Source organism: Pyrus communis, chromosome 2 (genome assembly GCF_041283825.1).
Source record: "Pyrus communis isolate YQ-2024b chromosome 2, ASM4128382v1, whole genome shotgun sequence".
In the NCBI taxonomy this organism is placed as follows: Eukaryota; Viridiplantae; Streptophyta; class Magnoliopsida; order Rosales; family Rosaceae; genus Pyrus; species Pyrus communis.
In genome coordinates this window covers 21,624,573-21,645,488 of record NC_142566.1, presented here as the reverse complement: position 1 = coordinate 21,645,488, position 20,916 = coordinate 21,624,573, and the positions used below count along the sequence as shown (strand labels likewise).

The window sequence follows — 20,916 nt, the reverse complement described above, 5'->3', positions numbered from 1 at the left end:
AAGTGAGAAGTGGGAGAATATCAAACCAAGTCCCATGGCGCCGGAAGAATTATTATACTAATAAAAGGCGTTATGGTGATGCTAAAACATGCAATCTAATATAATCTAGTAATCTAATGGCGAAATAAAACCGTGATCAATGGCTGGAGTTAATGTCTAAATTCCTTGACAGCACTTGGTATGGTTAATTATAAGGTCCAGAATCAAATCTGTCACCTTTCACCTTTCGCAAACAATATATATTTAATTACGAATGAATTAAGAATTCATTCACTATTCACGTTGAAGAAGAATTCATGCACGATTCACTTTGAAGAATTCATGCACGATTCAGGTTGAAGAGAGGGTTAGGTATAGCCGCTTCATGTTGAAGAGAGGGTTATTGTTGATCTTAAAAATTACAAAGTTTATGTGGCGCACAGGTCGAGTAACTAATAAGCTAACTACGTCATTTGGTTGATGCGGGGCGTGCTAACTCATTTGTCGAGCTCGGCCAAGGAGTAAAATTTGTTGATGTTGCGTTGAGCGTGTAACTGACTTCTTGATCTTGCTACTGAGGCCGAGGAAGGAACATGTCTCGGCCTTCGGATTCTCGAGCCTGAAGACAAGGCTGCTAGTTCTGCGAAGTTCAATATCAAATTCGGCTTTCAATGTGCCGAATGTAGTAACTTGTAACACCTCACTTCGGCAAGAAGGCTAATGAGATGACTTCTACCAATAAGGACTCGAAAACCCTTCTCGATTGAGACTTGGATAGGTAACCAGTTGGCCTCGAGGCAGTGCTGTTTATCCAAACTGAAGGTGCTCCTTGGTCGGCTGATTATACAGTAACAGTGCTGTTTATCTAAACTAAAGGTGTTTACCGGTTGCCTTCACAATGCTGTTTATCTAAACTGAAAGTGCTCATTGGTCGGCTGATTATACGGCAATAGTGTTGTTTATCTAAACTAAAGGTGTTTGTCGGTTGCCTACACAATATTGTTTATCCAAACTGAAGGTGTGTTGGCAGAAAAAGAAAATAAAAAAAATCTCAAGATGTTTGAGAGGTTTGCGCAGGGCAATTGTGAGTTGAATTAGAGGTCTTCTTCTCATTGCCACTGCCTCTGTATTTATAGCATTCATATCTTCTACTAGGGACGGCCATATAATTTTGCAGAGTCCAACTACGACTCTAATTTGCGGAACTGAACTTGATCCGCATCACAAACCAAGGCATATCCTTTAATTTGATCCGTGGGATTTTTCCCTTGACTTTTCAAGCCTAATAAAAGTTAGGTTTATCACATCTCATAAGAAACCTAGCTCACCTAGGCTTTTATCATCAAAACTCCATCAGTAGCTTTTAAACCCATGTGACAACATCCATCACCATGCAAAAAAAGGCCTAGTCTACCTAGGTTCCTTATCTCATCATTGTCCAAGACCATGATTTTAAGATCATCAAATCCCAAATGCTGATCTCCACTCCAAGCTATTTCAATCTACACGTCCACTGCCAGACATCCAAATCAATTTGAACTGAACTGCTTGCTTTGTTATTTGACGTCGTGCATATCCCAATATTCCACCATCATTCAAATTAATTGGGATTTAGCCAAATATTAGGTTTAAATAATTTAATATATTACTAAAAGATAATATCATGATTAAAATCACAATATTATTTCTCAATAATAATTGAAAATTATTTCAACCATTTTGTCCTTCAATGGTCTAAAATTCTGATCATTCAACGGTCTCGATTGCTCGGGCTGATAGTGTAAAATCAGGTCCAAATATTGTCCCCTAGTTTCCTTGAGCTTTGGCTTGTTAACCGAATGGTTAAGGAAATTAGTTATCAAATATTCTTCCTCGACGAGGCTTAAAAATAAACAGGTCTCGTGCCCAGCTTGGCAATTTCTTGAGTATTCGTTATTGACAAACTAACTTGGCTAACATATATCAGCAAAAATTTGGCTGAGGAACATCATCGCTGGCCGAGGTCTTATATATAGTGGCCGAGGATCATTAGCTATATATGCTTGGGGGCCGAGGAACTTCATCGTTGGCCAAGGTCTTAAAGTGGCCGAAGACCATCACCATTAGCTATATTTTATATATATTGTTTGGGCCCAAAATAATATTGTTGGGCCGAGCAGTAGGATGTGCTCGGCCCAAGGCTGTGTCAAATACTATGGGCCGAATGATAAATCCCGGGCCAGTTGGCAGGGTCGGTCAAGTCCTATCCTAAGAAGTAGTCCGGATAAATAGAAAAGGTCGAGGAAGTCCTGGTGCGACCAGGATTCCCGACCGGCAAAGAATAAAGCCTCGAAAAAGGGGAAAGTTCAAAGTCCTAGTGGGAGTAGGCTTGTTCGATGTAGAGTTGAAACGGGACAAGGACTCCCAATCCAGATAAGGATGTAATTCGGTCTCAGGGAATGGGGTGCTATAAATACAAGAAATCATGCAACAGAAAAGGGGAATTCAGCATACAATCGCCCTGCGCAAAACCTCTCAAATACCTTGAGATTTTTTCATTTTCTTTTTCTGCCGATACACCTTCAGTTTGGATAAACAGCACTGTGGAGGTACCCGGCGAGCACATTCAGTTTGGATAAACAGCACTGCTGCCGCAGAATCAGCCGACCGAGAAGCACATTCAGTTTGGATAAACAGCATTCAGTTTGGATAAACAGCACTGCTGCCGCAGAATCAGCCGATCGAGAAGCACATTCAGTTTGGATAAACAGCACTGCGTCGAGGCCGACCGGTTACCTATCTAAGTCTCGGCCAAGAAGGGTTTTCTAGCCCTTGTTGGTAGAGGTCACCTTGCTAGCCTTCTCGGCGTAGTCAGGTGTTATGAATTGTGTTGCTCGGCGTACTGGACGGCGAGTGATTTTATGATTGGATACTCGCAAGTAAGTTTCAGGGTTCGGCATTCCGACGGCCGAACTACATTTACCATCAAGACATACATCACATTTGAGTACCTGTGCCCATATAGTTTGGTCTCGATTCGGCTTGCTTATACTCTTACGAATATAATCACAGTGACCGAATCGGGCTCCGACGATTTGTGAACTCCGCAGAATTAGTAGCCTTGCCTTCAGGTTATAAGACCCAGAGACCGAGAGTGTTCTTTCCTCGGTCGCAATCGCAAGATAGAGAAGTCAACGACGCGCTCAACGCGACATCAACAAATTTTACTCCTCGGCCAAGCTCGGCCGACGAGTTGGCACGCCCCGCATTCAACCGAATGACGTAGTTAGCTTATTAGTTACTCGGCTTGCGCGCCACGTAGGTTTTGTAATTTTTAGAGTCAACATTTTGGCACGCTCGATGGGACATTTGTGCTAAACCTTCGGAGTTCATGACCATTGAGACACGGTCTGTAAGGAAGAAAACAATCATGGGAAAGTCAACAGAAAAGGGGAATTCAGCATACAATTGCCCTGCGCAAAATCTCTCAAATACCTTGAGATTTTTTCCTTTTCTTTTTCTGCCGATACACCTTCAGTTTGGATAAACAGCACTGTGGAGGCATCCGACGAGCACCTTCAGTTTGGATAAACAACACTGCTGCCGTAGAATCAGCCGAACGAGAAGCACCTTCATTTTGGATAAACAGCACTGCGTCGAGGCCGACCGGTTACCTATCTAAGTCTTGGCCAAGAAGGGTTTTCGAGCCCTTGTTGGTAGAGGTCACCTTGCTAGCCTTCTCGGCGTAGTCAGGTGTTACGAATTGTGTTGCTCGGCGTACTGGACGCCGAGTGATTTTATGATTAGATACTCGCAAGTAAGTTTCAGGGTTCGGCATTCCGACGGCCGAACTACATTTACCATCAAGACATACATCACATTTGAGTACCTGTGCCCATATAGTTTGGTCTCGATTCGGCGTGCTTATACTCTTACGAATATAATCACAGTGACCGAATCGGGCTCCGACGATTTGTGAACTTCGCAGAATTAGTAGCCTTGTCTTCAGGCTATAGGACCCAGAGATCGAGAGTGTTCCTTCCTCGGTCGCAATCGCAAGATAGAGAAGTCAACGATGCGCTCAACGCGATATCAATAAATTTTACTCATCGGCCAAGCTCGGCCGACGAGTTGGCACGCCCCGCATTCAACCGAAGGACGTAGTTAGCTTATTAGTTACTCGGCTTGCGCGCCACGTAGGTTTTGTAATTTTTAGAATCAACATATATATATATATATATATATATATATATATATATATATATATATATATATCCAAAGCCACAAAAAAAAAAAAAAAAAAAATCAAATCTTGACCCATTGGCCTTGGAATGATGTTATCAGCCATGCACATTTCTGTCACATCTATGGTCGAAGAAATATATTTGGTTGAGGGCATAATCCTCTTGCCTTCCACGAACCATATTGGTTGTTCTGAACTGGAAATTATCAGGCCGCCATTTTTATCTTGTTGAACTAGAATGCTGCCGAATGAGTTGATACCACCGAGTTCGAATCAAGTTTAGAAATGAATTGATGCACCGAGTAACGGATGCTGGGTCATCGGCAGAAACTATCGCTTAGTTGTCCTCTCGGCTCAGAACTGTACATTTCTGCATGGCGGGCACATCTCTTTTCTCTTTGTTGCGGATCAAAATAATTCCAAAAGTTTCATCTACGATTAGAGCCTCGAGCTGCTGACTGTCATAATGAAACCTTCTTTACTGCCGAGCTCGACTTTTTCCTCCTCTTGAAAGCTCGGCATAGATACCCATTCGACCATCTACTCAATATGGTTGAAACTCAAAAGAAAAACCAACAACCCAAGAATTAATAAAAGAAGATGACTTGCCAAGACTAGGCACGTGATGGCCTACCACAAATGGGTAGCCTATCACCTAATTCCTTACGTTTTCTTTTCTTTTGCCATAGCTTAGCATACGTCGTGGCTTAACTTCCACCAAGAGTTGCTGCTGTCTTTTCACTGAGCAACATAACCAAGCATCAAAAACTCTTACTTCCATCACCATGCAAAAAACAAGAAAAGCCTAGCCTACTTAGGTTTTCTAGGTCATCATTATACCACCACCAAAAAAAAAAAAAAGGCCTAGCTTTTCTAGGTTTGTCTCGTCATCACCCAAAATCATCATCTTTAACATCATCTTGCAACATATCCAATCCACACATCCACACACATCTCAACTCAATTTAAACTGTACCACTTGCTTCGGATATAATTCGCACTCTATTTATCTGATTGAAAAAGATGTTAGGATAATTCATATTAAAAATTTATTATTATGATAAGAACCATAATATTATCCTTTAATAATGACAAAAATTATCTCCACTTTTTCATCCGACGATTGAGAGTTATGTTCACTCAACGCCTTGATTGCACTGGCTGATGGTGTAAATTTGCATCCAAATATTGCCCCCCAATTTCCTTGAACTTCGGCCCGTAAGTCGAATGTTTAAGGAAATTAACCATTCATCGCCAACAACGTTTCGTCGTATTGCCGAAACAAATTTTGTTCCTCGGCAATAAATATATATATATATATATATATATATAAACCTGATGTGACACTGCTATACATGCAGTTGGCATATATATATATATATATATATATATATATATTTTTTTTTTTTTTTTTTCAAGTTGCCACTACCGAGAAGAAAAAGGTGCCACACACACGCACGAACAAACACACACACACACACACATATATATATAAGTAGCCTGATGTAGGCTGACTTTAACACCAAGGCTATAATGATGTTGGCTTGACATTTCTGTTGAACTTAAAAATTACAAAGCCTACGTGGCGCGCAAGCCAAGTAACTAATAAGCTAACTACGTCATTCGGTTGATGCGGGGCGTGCCAACTCGTCGACCGAGCTCGACTGATAAGTAAAATTTGTTGATGTTGCGTTGATGCTGACTTCTTGATCTTGCGATTGCGGCTGAGAAAGGAATAAGTCTCGGCCTTTGGGTTCTCGAGCCTGAAGACATGGCTGCTAGTTCTGTGAAGTTCACGAATCGTCGACGCCGGATTCGGCCACAGTGATTATATTCGTAAGAGTATAGGCACGTCAAACCGGCTCGAAAGAGATGTATGTCTTGATGGTGAATGTGGTTCGACCATCAGAATGTCGAACTCTGAAACTCACTTGGAAGTATCCAATTATAAAATCACTCGGCGTTCAATATGCCGAATGTCGTAACTCATAACATCTTACTTCGCCGAAAAGACTAATAAGATGACATGTGCCAATAAGGATTTGGCAACCCTTCTCGACTGAGACTTGGATAAGTAACCAGTCAGTCTTGACGCAGTGCTGTTTATCCAAACTGAAGGTGCTCCTTGGTCGGCTGATTCTATGGCGACAGTGCTGTTTATCCAAACTGAAGATGTTTGCCGGTTGTCTTCACAGTGCTATTTATCCAAACTGAAGATGTGTCGGCGAAAAAAAAAAAAAATTTCAAGATGTTTGAGAGGTTTTCGCAAGGCAGTTGTGTGTTAAATTCGAGGTTTTTTTCCGTTGCCATCGCATTTGTATTTATAGGACTGAAGTACCTACTTTGCACGGTCAAATAATGTTGCAGAGTTTAATTGCATCTCTAATTCCTAAAGTTGATCTGCATCAGAAACCAGGACATATCCTTCGAACTGAGCCGTGGAATTTGCTCTAAGACTTTTCAAACCTAATAAAAGTTCATCTAGGCTTATCACATCACATTTCTAGCCCACCTAGGCTTCTCATAAAAACCCATCAATAGCCATGCTTTACCTAATCATCAAAACACCATAGAAAAAGGGCTAGCCTACTTAGGTTCCTTGTGTCATCATTATCTAAGACCATGATTTGCTTTTATCCCATTATTCCACGTGGTTCTGCATGCAAATCCATTCAAATATGGAATTGTGCAACTGACTAGATATCAAGTTGCACGGCAAGCCTTCCATGACTCATTCCACTCCATATTAATTGTAAAGGGTTAACAAGCATCCAGTTGTGCAATCTCCTTTAATTTCTCCACAACCCGATAAAACCCTTAATTATCTGCAATAAAATCCCACGCATATCTCTGCAAGCTTTAAGGATATCTTCAAGATAATTACTACGATTAAAATCAATAGTAATGCCAACAAAATTATCTTAACGGTCTAGAACCATGCCCACTTAACGGCCTTGATATCATGGGCCGATGGTGTAATTTTGGGTCCAAACATTGCCCCCTAGTTTCCTTGAGCTTCGGCCTCCAAGCCGAATTGTTAAGGAAATTAGCACAGTCAAAGAACCCTTCGTATCCACTCGGCAGAATGTTATTCTGAATTCTCCCCCGTGGTGCATCCATTTCATAGCCTTAATGAATTGGCCGAGCTCAGCCATACGAAATGGATGGCGCTTTATTTATATCATGAACTTGCCCTCGCCTCCTTAAAATAATGTTATCTTTTGCATGCCATCTCTTTTTCTAATAAAGACTACCAAATGGGTTTTTGGGAAAATGCCAGCACTTCACCATTAAACGCCATTCCTTGACTGAATGCCACTGATCAAATCATGCCATCAAATGCTTGTTATCTCAAATCAAATCAGTGTTGAATTAATGGCTAAGTGGCCAACTCAACATCACCTTTTGGCTTAAAAAATCATCATGATGTGCAGACATCATAACTATGCCTTTTTTTTTTTTTCCACTTTTCTCGACTAGTCAACCTACTCTTGACTTTTGACCCAAAAGTTTGTCTCGGCCCCTATTTCCTTGGCCTTGACAGTTAAATCAGTATACTATGCTGGATATCGTAGCAACACAGCAAACAAACATCTCTATAGACTAACAATGTTGCCCCCTTATTTTCTCATGCATCGACATGAAAGGCCGAATGGTTAAGAAAATAATTTATTCTTTTTTTCATTTATTTTTTTTAGCAAAAGAAAACAAAATTGGCCATACCATAATCAAGAGGAGGCCAACGATACTTTATCCCAAGCCGAGATCTATTTATATCAAAATTTTCACTTTGAGTGTTTTCAAGGCTGAATAAAATAACACCTCCAAATGTGTTTGGCTTGACAAAAGATTTTTTATCAGGCGCCGAAGGTGTTGAACAATCATTATGCCCCCCAGGCATAATTCCTTCGTTAATTTCGGCCTTTAACTCAAATAACTGAGCCGAACGGGATTGCTCCATACTGGCTTTATCGCCAATAACCATATCAAATGTCATGGTTTTGGCATCTAAGACTATGTCATCAATTACCATATCAATTGATGTGGTTTTTTCATCTAAAATCGTGTATCAGCCTTGTTCTTCATTGGAACATTCCTCTGATGAATCATTTTCTGAGTCAATTTTTTTGCTCATAAACTTGAACATTTTCTTCTAGCCTACCACACTTTCAGTCTCGACCGAAAAAAATAGGTGGCCTTTGTTCTTCGGCCAAATTAACAATTTTTTTAGGCTGAATGTTGGTTGTGGCCAGAGCGAAAAATTGCCCCCCAGCCTTAAGACTTAACCATTTTTCAAATGGAATTGATTTGTAATAAAAAAAACGTAAGGAAAATGTTCTTCATCTCGTCAGACATTAAATCGAGCCCTGTCTTCGTTTACCCATTGCTTTTGTAGAGGTAATGGGAGATTTTATTCTCAACATGTAGGCGAATGATTTTTGCCTGGCTATCACACCACGAAGAATTTTCACCACTTCCCACGATTTTTTATCCTCCTCAAGGCGTTTGCTATTCTCCTCAGGGCGTTGTGTATTCTCCTCATTGGTTCTTTTCAATTGCACAAGAAGCTCGTGTAATCAGCTAAATGGAGCCGGATTCACATCTTGATATATCATATGAACTTCGTAGTTTTAGCACTAGGTCCCACTAGGCGTGCCAAAAAGTTAACCTTGAAAATTACAAAGCCTACGTGGCGCGCATGTCGAGTAACTAATAAGCTAACTACGTCACTCAGTTGATACAGGGCGTGCCAACTTGTCGGCCGAGGAGTAAAATTTGTTGATGTTGCGTTGATGCTGACTTCTTAATCATACGATTACGGCCGAGAAAGAAGCAAGTCTCTGCATTTGGGTTCTTGAGCCCGAAGACAAGGCTGCTAGTTCTGCGAAGTTCACGAATCGTCAGCGCCGGATTCGGCCACAGTGATTATATTCATAAGATTATAGGCACGTCGAACCGGCTCCAAATTATACGAACATAAGTACTCGAAAGAGATGTATGTCTTGATGGTGAATGTGGTTCGGCCGTCAAAATGCCGAACTCTAAAACTCACTCAGAATATCTAATCATAAAATCACTCGGCGTTCAATGTGCCGAATGTCGTAACGCGTAACACCTTACTTCACCGAGAAGGCTAATAAGATGACCTTTGCCAATAAGGATTCGGAAACCCTTCTCGACCGAGACTTGGATAGGTAACCAGTCGGCCTCAACTCAATGTTGTTTATTCAAACTGAAGGTGCTCCTTGGTCGACTAATTCTACGGCGACAGTGTTGTTTATCCAAACTGAAGATGTTCGCCGGTTACCTTCACAGTGTTGTTTATCCAAACTGAAGATGTGTCGGCGGAAAAATAATAAAAAAAATCTCAAGATGTTTGAGAAGTTTGCGCATAGCAGTTGTGTGTTGAATTCGAGGTCTTTTTCTGTTGCCATCGTATCTGTATTTATAGGACTGAAGTACCTGCTTTGCATGGTGAAATAATATTGTAGAGTTTAATTGCAGCTCTAATTCCTGAAGTTGATCCGCATCAGAAACTTAGGCATATCCTTCAAACTAAGCCGTGGAATTTGCTCCAAGACTTTTCAAACCTAATAAAAGTCCATCTAGGCTTATCACATCACATTTCTAGCCCACCTAGGCTTCTCATAAAAACCCATCAGTAACCATGCTTTATCTGATCATCAAAACACCATAGAAAACGGGCTAGCCTACTTAGGTTCCTTGTATCATCATTATCTAAGACCATGATTTTCTTTTATCCCATTATTCCACATGGTTCTACATGCAAATCCATTCAAATATGGAACTATGCAACTGACTAGATATCAAGTTGCATGGCAAGCCTTCCATGACTCATTCCACTGCCGTATTAATTGTAAGGGGTTAACAAGCAGCCAGCTATGCAATCTCCTTTAATTTCTCCACAACCCGATAAAACCCTTAATTATCTGCAATAAAATCCCACGCATATCTCTGCAAGCTTTAAGGATATCTTCAAGATAATTACTATGATTAAAATCAATAGTAGTGCCAACAAAATTATCTTAACGGTCTAGAACCATGCTCACTTAACGGCCTTGATATCATGGGTCGATGGTGTAATTTTGGGTTGAACCAATTTCAAACAAATTGCACACTGAACAGGCATATATATATATATATATATATATATATATATATATATATTAGCAAAAGAAAAGAAAAGTGGCCGACTTCTTCTCCTGACAAATGCCACCGAGTGGAACCACTTGCTGATGACAAGGTCCTCGGTCGAGACAAAAACTGGCCGCAATGAACAACGAATGCAACTGCATGCTGACTTGCAGTACAAATATATGCTGCATATATGCTTAACCATTCATACCGCACATTGCCCCCCTTATTTTCTTACGTCTAGACCTGCGCGGCTGAATGATTAAGAAAATACTTTATTCTCTTTTTTTTTTTCTTTTTTTTTTCTTTTTTTTTTTTAGCAAAATAAAATGAATACGGTTGAATCATAATCAGGAGAAGGTCAATGATGCTTTATTCCAAGCCAAGATCTTTTTACATCAAAACTTTCACTTTGAGATTTTTGAAAGCCGAAGAACAGATCATCTCCAAATATGTTCGGCTTGACAAAAGATTTTTTATCATCAGCTGCCGAATGTATTGAACAATTATTATGCCCCCCCCAGGCATAATTTCACCAATTTCAGCTTTTAACTCAAAAAACTTAGCCGAACAAGATTTCTCCATATCGGCTTTATCACCAATAACCATGTCAATTGACGTAGTTTCGGCATCTAAAATCATGTCTCCAATTACCATATCAATTGATGTGGTTTTATGGTCTGAAGTCGTGTATCGGTCTTGTTCGTCATTGGAACACTCCTCTGACGAATCATTTTCTGAATCAATTTTTGGCTCAAAGACTTGAACATTTTCTTCTAGGCGTACCACACTTTCAGTCTCGACCGAAAAAATAGGTGGCCTAGGTTTTTCTTCTTGGCCGACCATATTTTCAGTCTCGATCAAAAAAATAGGTGGCCTTTGTTCTTCGGCCAAATTAACAATTTTTTTAGGCCGAATGTTGGTTGTGGCCAGAGCGAAAAATTGCCCCCTGGCCTTTTGATCTAACCATTCTTCAAATGGAATTGATTTGAACCCAAAAGGCGTTTTCTTATCGAGTCACTCATAATATCAAGCTTTATCTTCATTTAACCATTGATCTTGTAAGTTGTGATAAACATTCACCTTTATCATTTGAGAGAAAGATTTCTCTCTTTCTTTATTTGCTTCGACGATCCAGCCAAGGAATTTTTATTGCTCGACAATTTCCTCGAATAGGCACCGAATCTCATCCTGATAGTGATCTTGATATACCATGTGAACTTCGTAGTTTTAGCACTGGGTCCCACTGGGCGTGCCAAAATGTTGACCCTAAAAATTACAAAGCCTACGTGGCGCGAAGGCCGAGTAACTAATGAGCTAACTACATCATTCGGTTGATGCAGGGTGTGCCAACTCGTCGGCCAAACTCGGCCGAGAAGTAAAATTTGTTGATGTTGCGTTGAGCGCGTTGTTGACTTCTTGATCTTATACGACTGTGATCGAGGAATGAACATGTCTCGACCTTCGAATTCTCGAGCCTGAAGACAAGGTTGCTAGTTCTGCAAGGTTCAATATCAAATTTGGCCTTCAATGTGCCAAATGTAGTAACTTGTAACACCTCACTTCGCCAAAAAGGCTAATGAGATGACCTCTGCTAATAAGGATTCGAAAACCCTTATCGACTGAGACTTGGATAGGTAACCAGTCAGCCTCGACACAGTGTTATTTATCCAAACTAAAGGTGCTCATTGGTCGGCTGATTCTACAGCAATAGTGATATTTATCCAAACTGAAGGTGTTGCTGGTTGCCTTCACAGTGATGTTTATCCAAACTGAAGGTGTGTTGGCAAAAAAAGAAAAAAAAAAAAAATCTCAAGATGTTTGAGAGGTTTGCGAATGGCAGTTGTGTGTTGAATTGGAGGTCCTCTTCTCGTTGCCACTGCCTCTATATTTATAGCATTCATATCTTCTACTGCGGACGGCCATATAATTTTGTAGAGTCCAACTACAACTCTAATTCGCGGAACTAAACTTGATCTGCATCATAAATCAAGGCATATCTTTAATTTGATCCGTGAAATTTTTCCTTTGACTTTTCAAACCTAATAAAAATTAGGTTTATCACATTTCATAAGAAACCTAGCCCACCTAGGCTTTTCTCATCAAAACTCCATCAGTAGCTTTTAAACCCATGTGACAACATCCATCACCATGCAAAAAAGGCCTAGTCTACCTAGATTCCTTCTCTTATCATTATCCAAGACCATGATTTTAAGATCATCAAATCCCAAATGCTGATTTCCACTCCAACCTATTTCAATCTACATGTCCACTGCCAGACATCCAAATCAATTTGAACTAAATTGCTTGCTTCATTATCTGACGCCATGCATATCCCAATATTCCACCATTATTCAAATTAATTGGGATTTAGACAAATATTAGGTTTAAATAATTTAATATATTACTAAAAGATAATATCATGATTAAAATCACAATATTATTTCTCAATAATAATTGAAAATTATTTCAACCATTTTGTCCTTCAATGGTCTAAACTTCTGCTCATTCAACGGTCTTGATTGCTCGGGCCGATAGTGTAAAATCGGGTCCAAACAGTTAGGTATAGTCGCTTCATGTTGAGGAGAGGGTTAGGTATAGCAGCCAATTAGGGTTTTATCCTAAAGACAAAAAGAAACCAACAATATTAAAGATAAGTCACTTAGTACTACGGTCTAATGATATTTTTCTTCACTTGTAAGTAAGAGGTCTTAGGTCTGATTATTGTCAACGACAAAATTGAACCGCATTATTATAACAAGCCTATTGTAAGGTTTAGCCCGCTCTCCTACCATTTTAGTGTAGATACTATTGTTTCTTAAAAAAAGAAGAAAGGAAAAGACAGAAAATACAAATCCTTGAATTAGTTTAATTCTAGATAGCTGACCCAATAGCACCAAAATAAAAAATAAATCAAACAGTAGCTCAAATTCTGCATATAAAAGGCCCCAATATATCGATCTCTTACAACTTAGCAAAATTTTTGGGTTGCCTACCACTTCTACCATGCGGCATATTCCATCTCCGCATGAGGTTTTTACACACGGTTAATTGGAGATGTTGTCTTGGACTTGGAGGACTTGGAGGACTTGTCGTCCACGTTAGGGTTGGAAGTGAGAACTGTGTGTAAAAACTCCATGCGGAAGTAGAATATGCCGCCGTATTGCTTGGCCAGCTTGGCAAGGCCCAGGTGGGTTAGTTAGTCCATCATTAACATGTTACCGATGAGGGGTAGGCCTTTGGGGCCGGGCAAGTACGGGGGTCTTCGCCGGAAACGGAAAATTAGAGGAAGGAGGAATAGGAGTGGTGTCATGGATTGTACGGGCTGCAAGGATTGCAGAAGAGAATCCATTTGTGTGGGTTTCTTTTGTTCTTTTTTTCACCTTTTTTGTGGGTATGATTAGTAGAAGTGGTAGGGCAACTCAAAATGTTGCTAAGTTGGACGAGATATTGTGGTGCCTTTTATATGCAAAATTTGTGCTACTGTTTGATTTTGTTTTTTATTTTTTTGGTGCTGCTGTTAAATTAGTTCATGCTGTCTAAAATTAAACTAAAGGAGCTTTAATGAAAAGGGATTTTCCAAATTTTTTTTTTTTTTTTTAAGCAGCAAAATACGATGTCATAAAATACTGCATATATAGGTTCTCTTGTTTTGATATCTGCTGTCGGTCTTGCTGCACTTCGTATCTTAAAGTAAACTTGTTCTATAGTTAACGATGACAAATCCCAATAGCGGAAAACTGGGAACTGGGAAAGGGTCCATTCTTTTTTAGCTTTTGTAATTTTAAGAAGTGTGGTAAAAAGAAGTGTAAGATAAGGCAAAGTCATTACAATGTAAATGTGATAAAGATGACGAATTCTTATATGCTGCTTTTGCTCTCTGATGAACCGAGTTTTTTGTCAATTCTCCATTGAACTCGTACTTACTGCCGATTTCCCGCTATACATTTATTTTGGCCAATTTTCTTCTTAAATTATTATAAATTGCCGAGTTCCCGCTAGTGTGGTGTTTTATCACCTTTTAATCTTTTTTAATAAACAATATGATCTACACTAAGGGGTGAGAGAATGGGCTAAGCCTCACCATGAGCTAGCAAAAATGTGGTTTAAAATTGCCTTTGGTGAGAATCGAACTCAAAACCTCTCACTTACAAGTAAAGAGGAATACTACTAGATTGTAGTACTAAGCGGTTGTCACCTTCCATTTAGTTTTACGTTTTGGAAGAGCCACACATGTTAGTCATTAAATTTGTTTGTTATTTGTTACTCTTCCTTCTTTTAAAATTTGATTTTTGATAAAATTTAAATGAAACATGAACAACCATAGAGGGAAAATTGGCTATATACAATAGTGCAGGGGGAATTAGTTAAAATAAAAGTTCAAAGGGGAAAATCAATAATGGCGGATTTAGGGGGCAAGTTAGTTAAAGTAAAAGTTCAAAAGGAAAAATCGACAATAACTGACAAGTTCAGAAAGGAAATCGACATTATTTTGTTCTTAAATTTCAATAAGTGATGGGTGCGGACGTTGATACCTTTCATTGACAGGCTTTTAAACTGGTAGCCTGTTAGAGGCCTTAGTCCAAATTTGGCCCAAATAAGAGAGGATTAAATTGAATTTTTTTTCAAAATATATATTGAATCCTGAGTTGTGTTAAATCTAAAATATTTTCGAATTGGTGAAGACATTTTAAATTTATAATCAGATGAAAATGGCTTCAATTTTTCAAAATATACTACTTGGTTGAATGGAAATGGGAAAGACTAATCAATTAAAATGAATTTACATTGCGTCTCATATTTAGTGAACTTAAAAATAATGAAACAATAAGATATTTAACATCGGAAGAGAGGGTATGAAAACTCAGACCAGTGAGTTTTTATTTTTATATATGATACATTTTCATATAAACAATAGCAGATACCATATTGTCTCACATAACTTGGTAAAATTAATTTTCTTGATGTTTGTGTTAATATCAAATCATAAACGGTAATATTAAACAAAATTTTTTAACTTTCATCATAAGCAAATTACAATAACACACGTGTGGACTTTTCTTTTGTGGTTTTAATATATTACATAAGTATATACTTCAGTTTGTGATTTGCAAATAAAAAAAAAAGTGTATTAATTTTAGGTTTTTTAGTTAAAATGGTCTCTGATGTTGATATAACCCTTCACTTTTATTTCTGAGATTTAAAATTGATAGAAGTGGTCCCTGAATTTGTCCATCAATCATTTTAGTCATTCAATGAAAAATTTCGTTAAATAAGAATTAAAGTGACAAATATACCCTCAATTTTGTCAAATCATTATGACTCATTTTTTATTATGTTGAGAATATCTTTGTCATTTGATCCTTATTTAATAGATATTTTTCACGGAAGTACAAAATGATTGATGGCGAACAAACTCACGCACTACTTCTATCGATTTCAAATCTAAGGAATTAGAGTGAAGAATCATGTCAACTAATAAAAAGCCTTGATTTTAAGGAGTGTATTTCCATATATGAAAAACAGATCTAAAGTTATATCATCCATCTCACTCTCGGCGGTCTGCACATCAACATCCAGTGTCGAGACAAGAGAAAACATCAAGACAATTTATATGATCTAACAGGGCAGCTTGACCAATTCCAGGTCATGATCTTGATGGATAAACTGTAACGATGATATTGGTACTTGTTGATGCACAAAATCGGTGAAGACTTTGGAACAATGTAAAGTGTCAAGTTTGTGACCTTCGCTCAGTTGCTTCGGTCACTAGTGAGGATAAGTATGTAAAAAGATAGAGATAGGGAAGCAAACACAATATGTACGTAGTTCCCCCTAAGTTTGGCTACGTCCACGAAATAGAGGAGTTAGCCATCGAGAAAGGTACCATTATCTTCATCTCATTGAGAAGTATGATTTTCGTTTTTGAATCACTTGATTTCGTTGAGTATTGAAGAAGTTATGAACGTTTAAAATTTACCCAGTTTCCAGCGAGTTTTCCAATTTTCCCGCGAACCAGTCACCTTTCAGGCTGTTTTTCAGCTATCTCCGGCAACCATTGGGCTTCCAAATAGGTATAATCTTGTTCTACACTTTCCTATCTTCATTTTGATATATTATGAGTCGAATTTGGTTAAGAATTGATTGAGTTACGAAGTTTTGAAAATTGCCTAAAGAGTTTTTAATGGAATGAACAAAATCATGGATGGTGGACAATCTCATGGACCATTTCTATTGATTTTGAATCTCAGTGACCATTTCTATTGATTATGCAAATCTCAGACACCATTTTAGATATTTAGCCATATTAAAAAGAACAAATAGAAAGGTGATAATATATTGGCAAATGCAAAGATATATATTTAATCATCTGGATAGGTACTCAATCCCAGTCCATTTGCCAACTCAAGCTAAATAACCAAGCACTGTGCGTCCTATTTCTTGAGCACCAAGCCACCAAACTTTAGAAAACCCCAGGTGTTACTTGAGGGCGGAAAATCTTCGATGGATCCCCTTCCAGCTCTCGCAGTTATACATACATAAACTGATAAGCACAATCTTCTTTCACACACAAACAAATGAATAATGCTATAGAGACTAAATTTGTAAATTAAATAACATGGAAGTTAATGATTGGATTATTACTTATATATTGATAAACGTGCTCATTTCTTATTAGTGACACATCATTTAGTTTGCAAATTTAATCTCCCTAGCATTACTCTAAATAAATATATCACTGTGACTCATGATCATCGATATATTTTTATATACTTAAAGAAAACAAGGAAAAGGCCTCGCGTCTTTCTCACGTTGAGTCCTCACTTCCCACCTAACCTCAATATTCCATCTCTCTCTCTCTCTCTCTCTCTCTCTCTCTCTCTCTCTCTCTCTCTCTCTCTCTCGGTTGTACAAAGTACACACATGCTGATGCAGCTCAACAAGGGCATTCACTGCAACATTTCCTGCACACATAGGTTAACTAGTGCACTGTCCTATATATATGCTTTGCAGTACTTCTTCTGGTCATATACCATAAATCAGATAGACATATAGTTGTACAAAACTAATTATACTAATAAGAAATTCTTTTACTAATTACATATATATGGACAATTCTATACGTGTGCACAGTTGTATAAATGTATAAGATAACGCATAGTTGTACACTGCTAGTCGTAAACAAGATCTCTTCGGGTCGCTAGCTAGGACACGCTTATATACCAAATAAATAGTATTTACAAAAGGCGCACTTTTCTTGCAAATATGGAGCCACCAAAGACATTGATCTGATTCGGGCACCATATATAGAGCCGCCTTAATTATATTTAGCTTTAGATGTCAACGTCCTCACCAACTTTCATTCATTCTCACCATCCGCACAATATCACATCTTTAATATAACAAATTCAACCACCAAATAAGTACAATCGAAATAAGTCAATCAGTGTCAGTTTTCAGAGCTGCTGAGGACAGTATGAGCTACTGATATCGCAAGCACAACTGTACATAAATCTACCATTCCTACCGACCAAAAAAAAAACATTAAAATTAAAATCGTAACATAAGCAGTCCATCAATTATTACACCATGACAAATAATTTTGCAACTCATCCACTAATTTTATTTCAATACAATAATAACAAAACAAAATAAAAAGGAAATTAAAGATAAATTTGCTTACATATTAAACAAAACAAGAGACTGTCTATATACACAAAGAGAGAGAAATAAAAAGTCCCACAAAACTTTTTAAAGTCTCTCTGTAATTATTTTGTTTTTCAAAAGAACAATTAAAAACGCGTGCAATTTACCTGCCATTTTTACTGTATGTATACTTTGACATTGCACCCCAAACATGTTGCACACTGTTTCTCTCTCCTCAATCCAACTCTGTTTTTTCATCGCCATCAGAGTGGACAAACCACCCTTTTACTCGGTACGGCGACGAGTCGACTCGCTCTCGGAGCGGTGAGTCCAAACACGTCGTTCATGTCAAGCTCACTAGGTTTCATCCCATCAGGCAACTCCCATGTAAAACAATGAAGCATGTGCGCCACCGCCATCTCCAGTGCGTACAACCCTAGCTGCATTCCCGGGCACGACCTCCGACCGGACCCGAACGGAATGAACTCGAAGTTACTCCCCTTAAAGTCAGGCACACCATCTTTCAGAAACCTAGAGGGCTTGAAGGACTCAGGGTCTTCCCACGAGTCCTTGTCACGCCCAACTGCCCACGCATTAATCATCACGCGCGATTGTTTTGGAATGTGGTAGCCAGATACTACAGCGTCCTCCGACGTCTCGTGCAGGAGTAGTGGAATTGGCGGGTGGAGTCTCAGTGTCTCTTTTAGGGCACATTTTAGGTAAGTCAACTTCTCGAAGTCGGCCTCTTCAGGTCGACGGTCCAGACCCACCACGTTAAAAAGTTCTTGTTGGACCCTCTTTAGATCCTCCGGGCTCTTCATCAGCTCCGACATGGCCCACTCTATTGCCGACGCCACAGTCTCCGTCCCGCCAAACATTACGTCCTGCATGTACATAGCATATACAATTAGCTTACTAATTTGCATATACAACATGTTATGTATTCAGATCGTCAACCTAAACTATTATTTATTTTTAAAGTTAAATATGTTAGACTTTCTATCTTCATAATCTCAATCAACACAATATATTATATCTGATCAGATAAAAAGAATAAATTAACCAAAAGTTTAGTCCAAAGAATACAGGTTAAAGAGACAATATGCAACCCAAATGTGGGGTTATAATCTCTGATATAAACATGTGTAATAGTTATTTACCATGATGATGGCCTTGATGTTATCCCTAGTAAGTTTGATGGCGTTTTGCAAATTGTCTTCAGATTCATTTACTTTAGCTTCTTCACTGTAAAAAGCCAACAAATCATCCACCATGTCCGTCTCACCATCATTCAATCCCTTATTGTTCTTCTTCTTCTTCTCCATGTGATCGTCTATGATGGTGTCAATAAACCGATCCAACGACTCACGAGCCTTAGCGAGTCTATTGTTTAGCCCCTGAGGATCAACCCACCCTAGGCTGGGAATAAAATCAGCAATATTAAAAGCTCCAAACAACTTGGAGAATTCCTGCAGTATCGCAATAAACTCATCCTGCCCCTCCTGCGAACTCGTACCGAACGCCGCCCGATAAATAATATTTTTCGTGAGCGAAAAAACTAACTCTCCGATGTTTACAGCCGAGCCAACATGAACTGTGACGGTCCTAACCGCCGAGTCCACTTCGTCCCTAACAGACTCCCACGACTCGGCGCGTTTGCGACTAAAGAGCTTCATGACGCAGAGCTTACGCATCTGGCGCCAGAAGGGCCCGTAGTGCGCGAAGGCCATGTCAGCGCGGTCGTAGGTGAGGTAGCTGATGGCGATGGTGGCCGGGCGGTTGGAGAAGATGTTGTCTTGGACTTGGAGGACTTGTCGTGCCACGTCAGGGTTGGAAACGGCAACCATGTGTAAAAACCCCATGCGGAGGTGGAATATGCCGCCGTATTGCTTGGCCAGCTTGGCGAGGCCCCGGTGGGTTAGTTGGTCCATCATTAACATGTTGCCAATGAGGGGTAGGCCTTTGGGGCCGGGCGGGTACGGTGGTAGTCGCCGGAAACGGAAAATTAGAGGGAGGAAGAATAGGAGTGGGATTATGAACACGAGTGGTGTCATGGATTTGAAGGGTTGCAAGGATTGCAGAAGAGAATCCATATTGTGTGTGTTTCTTTTGTTCTTGTTTTTTTTTTTACTTTTTTCAGTGGGTATGCCTAGTAGAAGTTTTAGGGCAACTCAAAATCTAGATAATTAAGTTGGAAGAGATATTGTGGTTCCTTTTATATGCAAAATTTGTGCTACCGTTTGATTTTTATATTTTTAATTTTATGGTGTTGCTGTTACATTGGGTCATGCTATCTTGAATTAAACTAGGGGTTTCTCCATTTTAATCCTTGATAAATATTGAAATTCAATTAAAACTTTATGTTAGATTATATATTCATTATAGTCTTTTGACTAAATTTCCATGTCATCATAAATATTAAAATACATATTTTCTAGCTTTTAAATATTTAATTTTTTTTTTTGTTCCCATAATGCCCATATTAAATATTTGGTTTTATTTTGCTCCATATTTTTTGGCATTGATTATTATTTGACTTTCTCAAATGATAAACATACCTCATCTAGACGTCCAAAAAAATATTAGTGACAATCAAATGCACATAAATCATAGTACAAAGTCAAATGCACCTAAATCATGGTACCTACCACAATAATATGCATATAAAAAAGGTGATGTCATTACAATATACTATATGCATAGCCCTCTTAATTTTAGAATATGAATTACTAATTTCTCGAATATGAACTAAAATCAGTTTGAAATTTGAATGAAAATAAAAAAAAAAACTACTACAAAATATCATATACATCCTAAAGATAAGCTATAATAAATGACGTCCTATGATTGTTAACCAAAAAAAAAAAGTCTTCATTACAAACATTCACAAAAGGGTATAATTGGAAGAATAA

The 20,916-nt window shown here is 38.7% G+C and overlaps 1 protein-coding gene across 1 annotated transcript; it reads right to left on the bottom strand.

Moving 5' to 3' along the window:
* Nucleotides 1-17,955: 17,955 nt before the first annotated feature.
* Nucleotides 17,956-20,225, bottom strand: LOC137746467 (cytochrome P450 84A1-like). The gene is made up of 2 exons (XM_068486484.2): nt 19,165-20,225; nt 17,956-18,888 (listed from the first exon to the last, which is right to left on the bottom strand). Exons 1-2 carry the CDS (start codon nt 20,095-20,097, stop codon nt 18,268-18,270), a joined length of 1,554 nt encoding a protein of 517 aa, XP_068342585.2. The 5' UTR covers nt 20,098-20,225; the 3' UTR covers nt 17,956-18,267.
* Nucleotides 20,226-20,916: the final 691 nt, after the last annotated feature.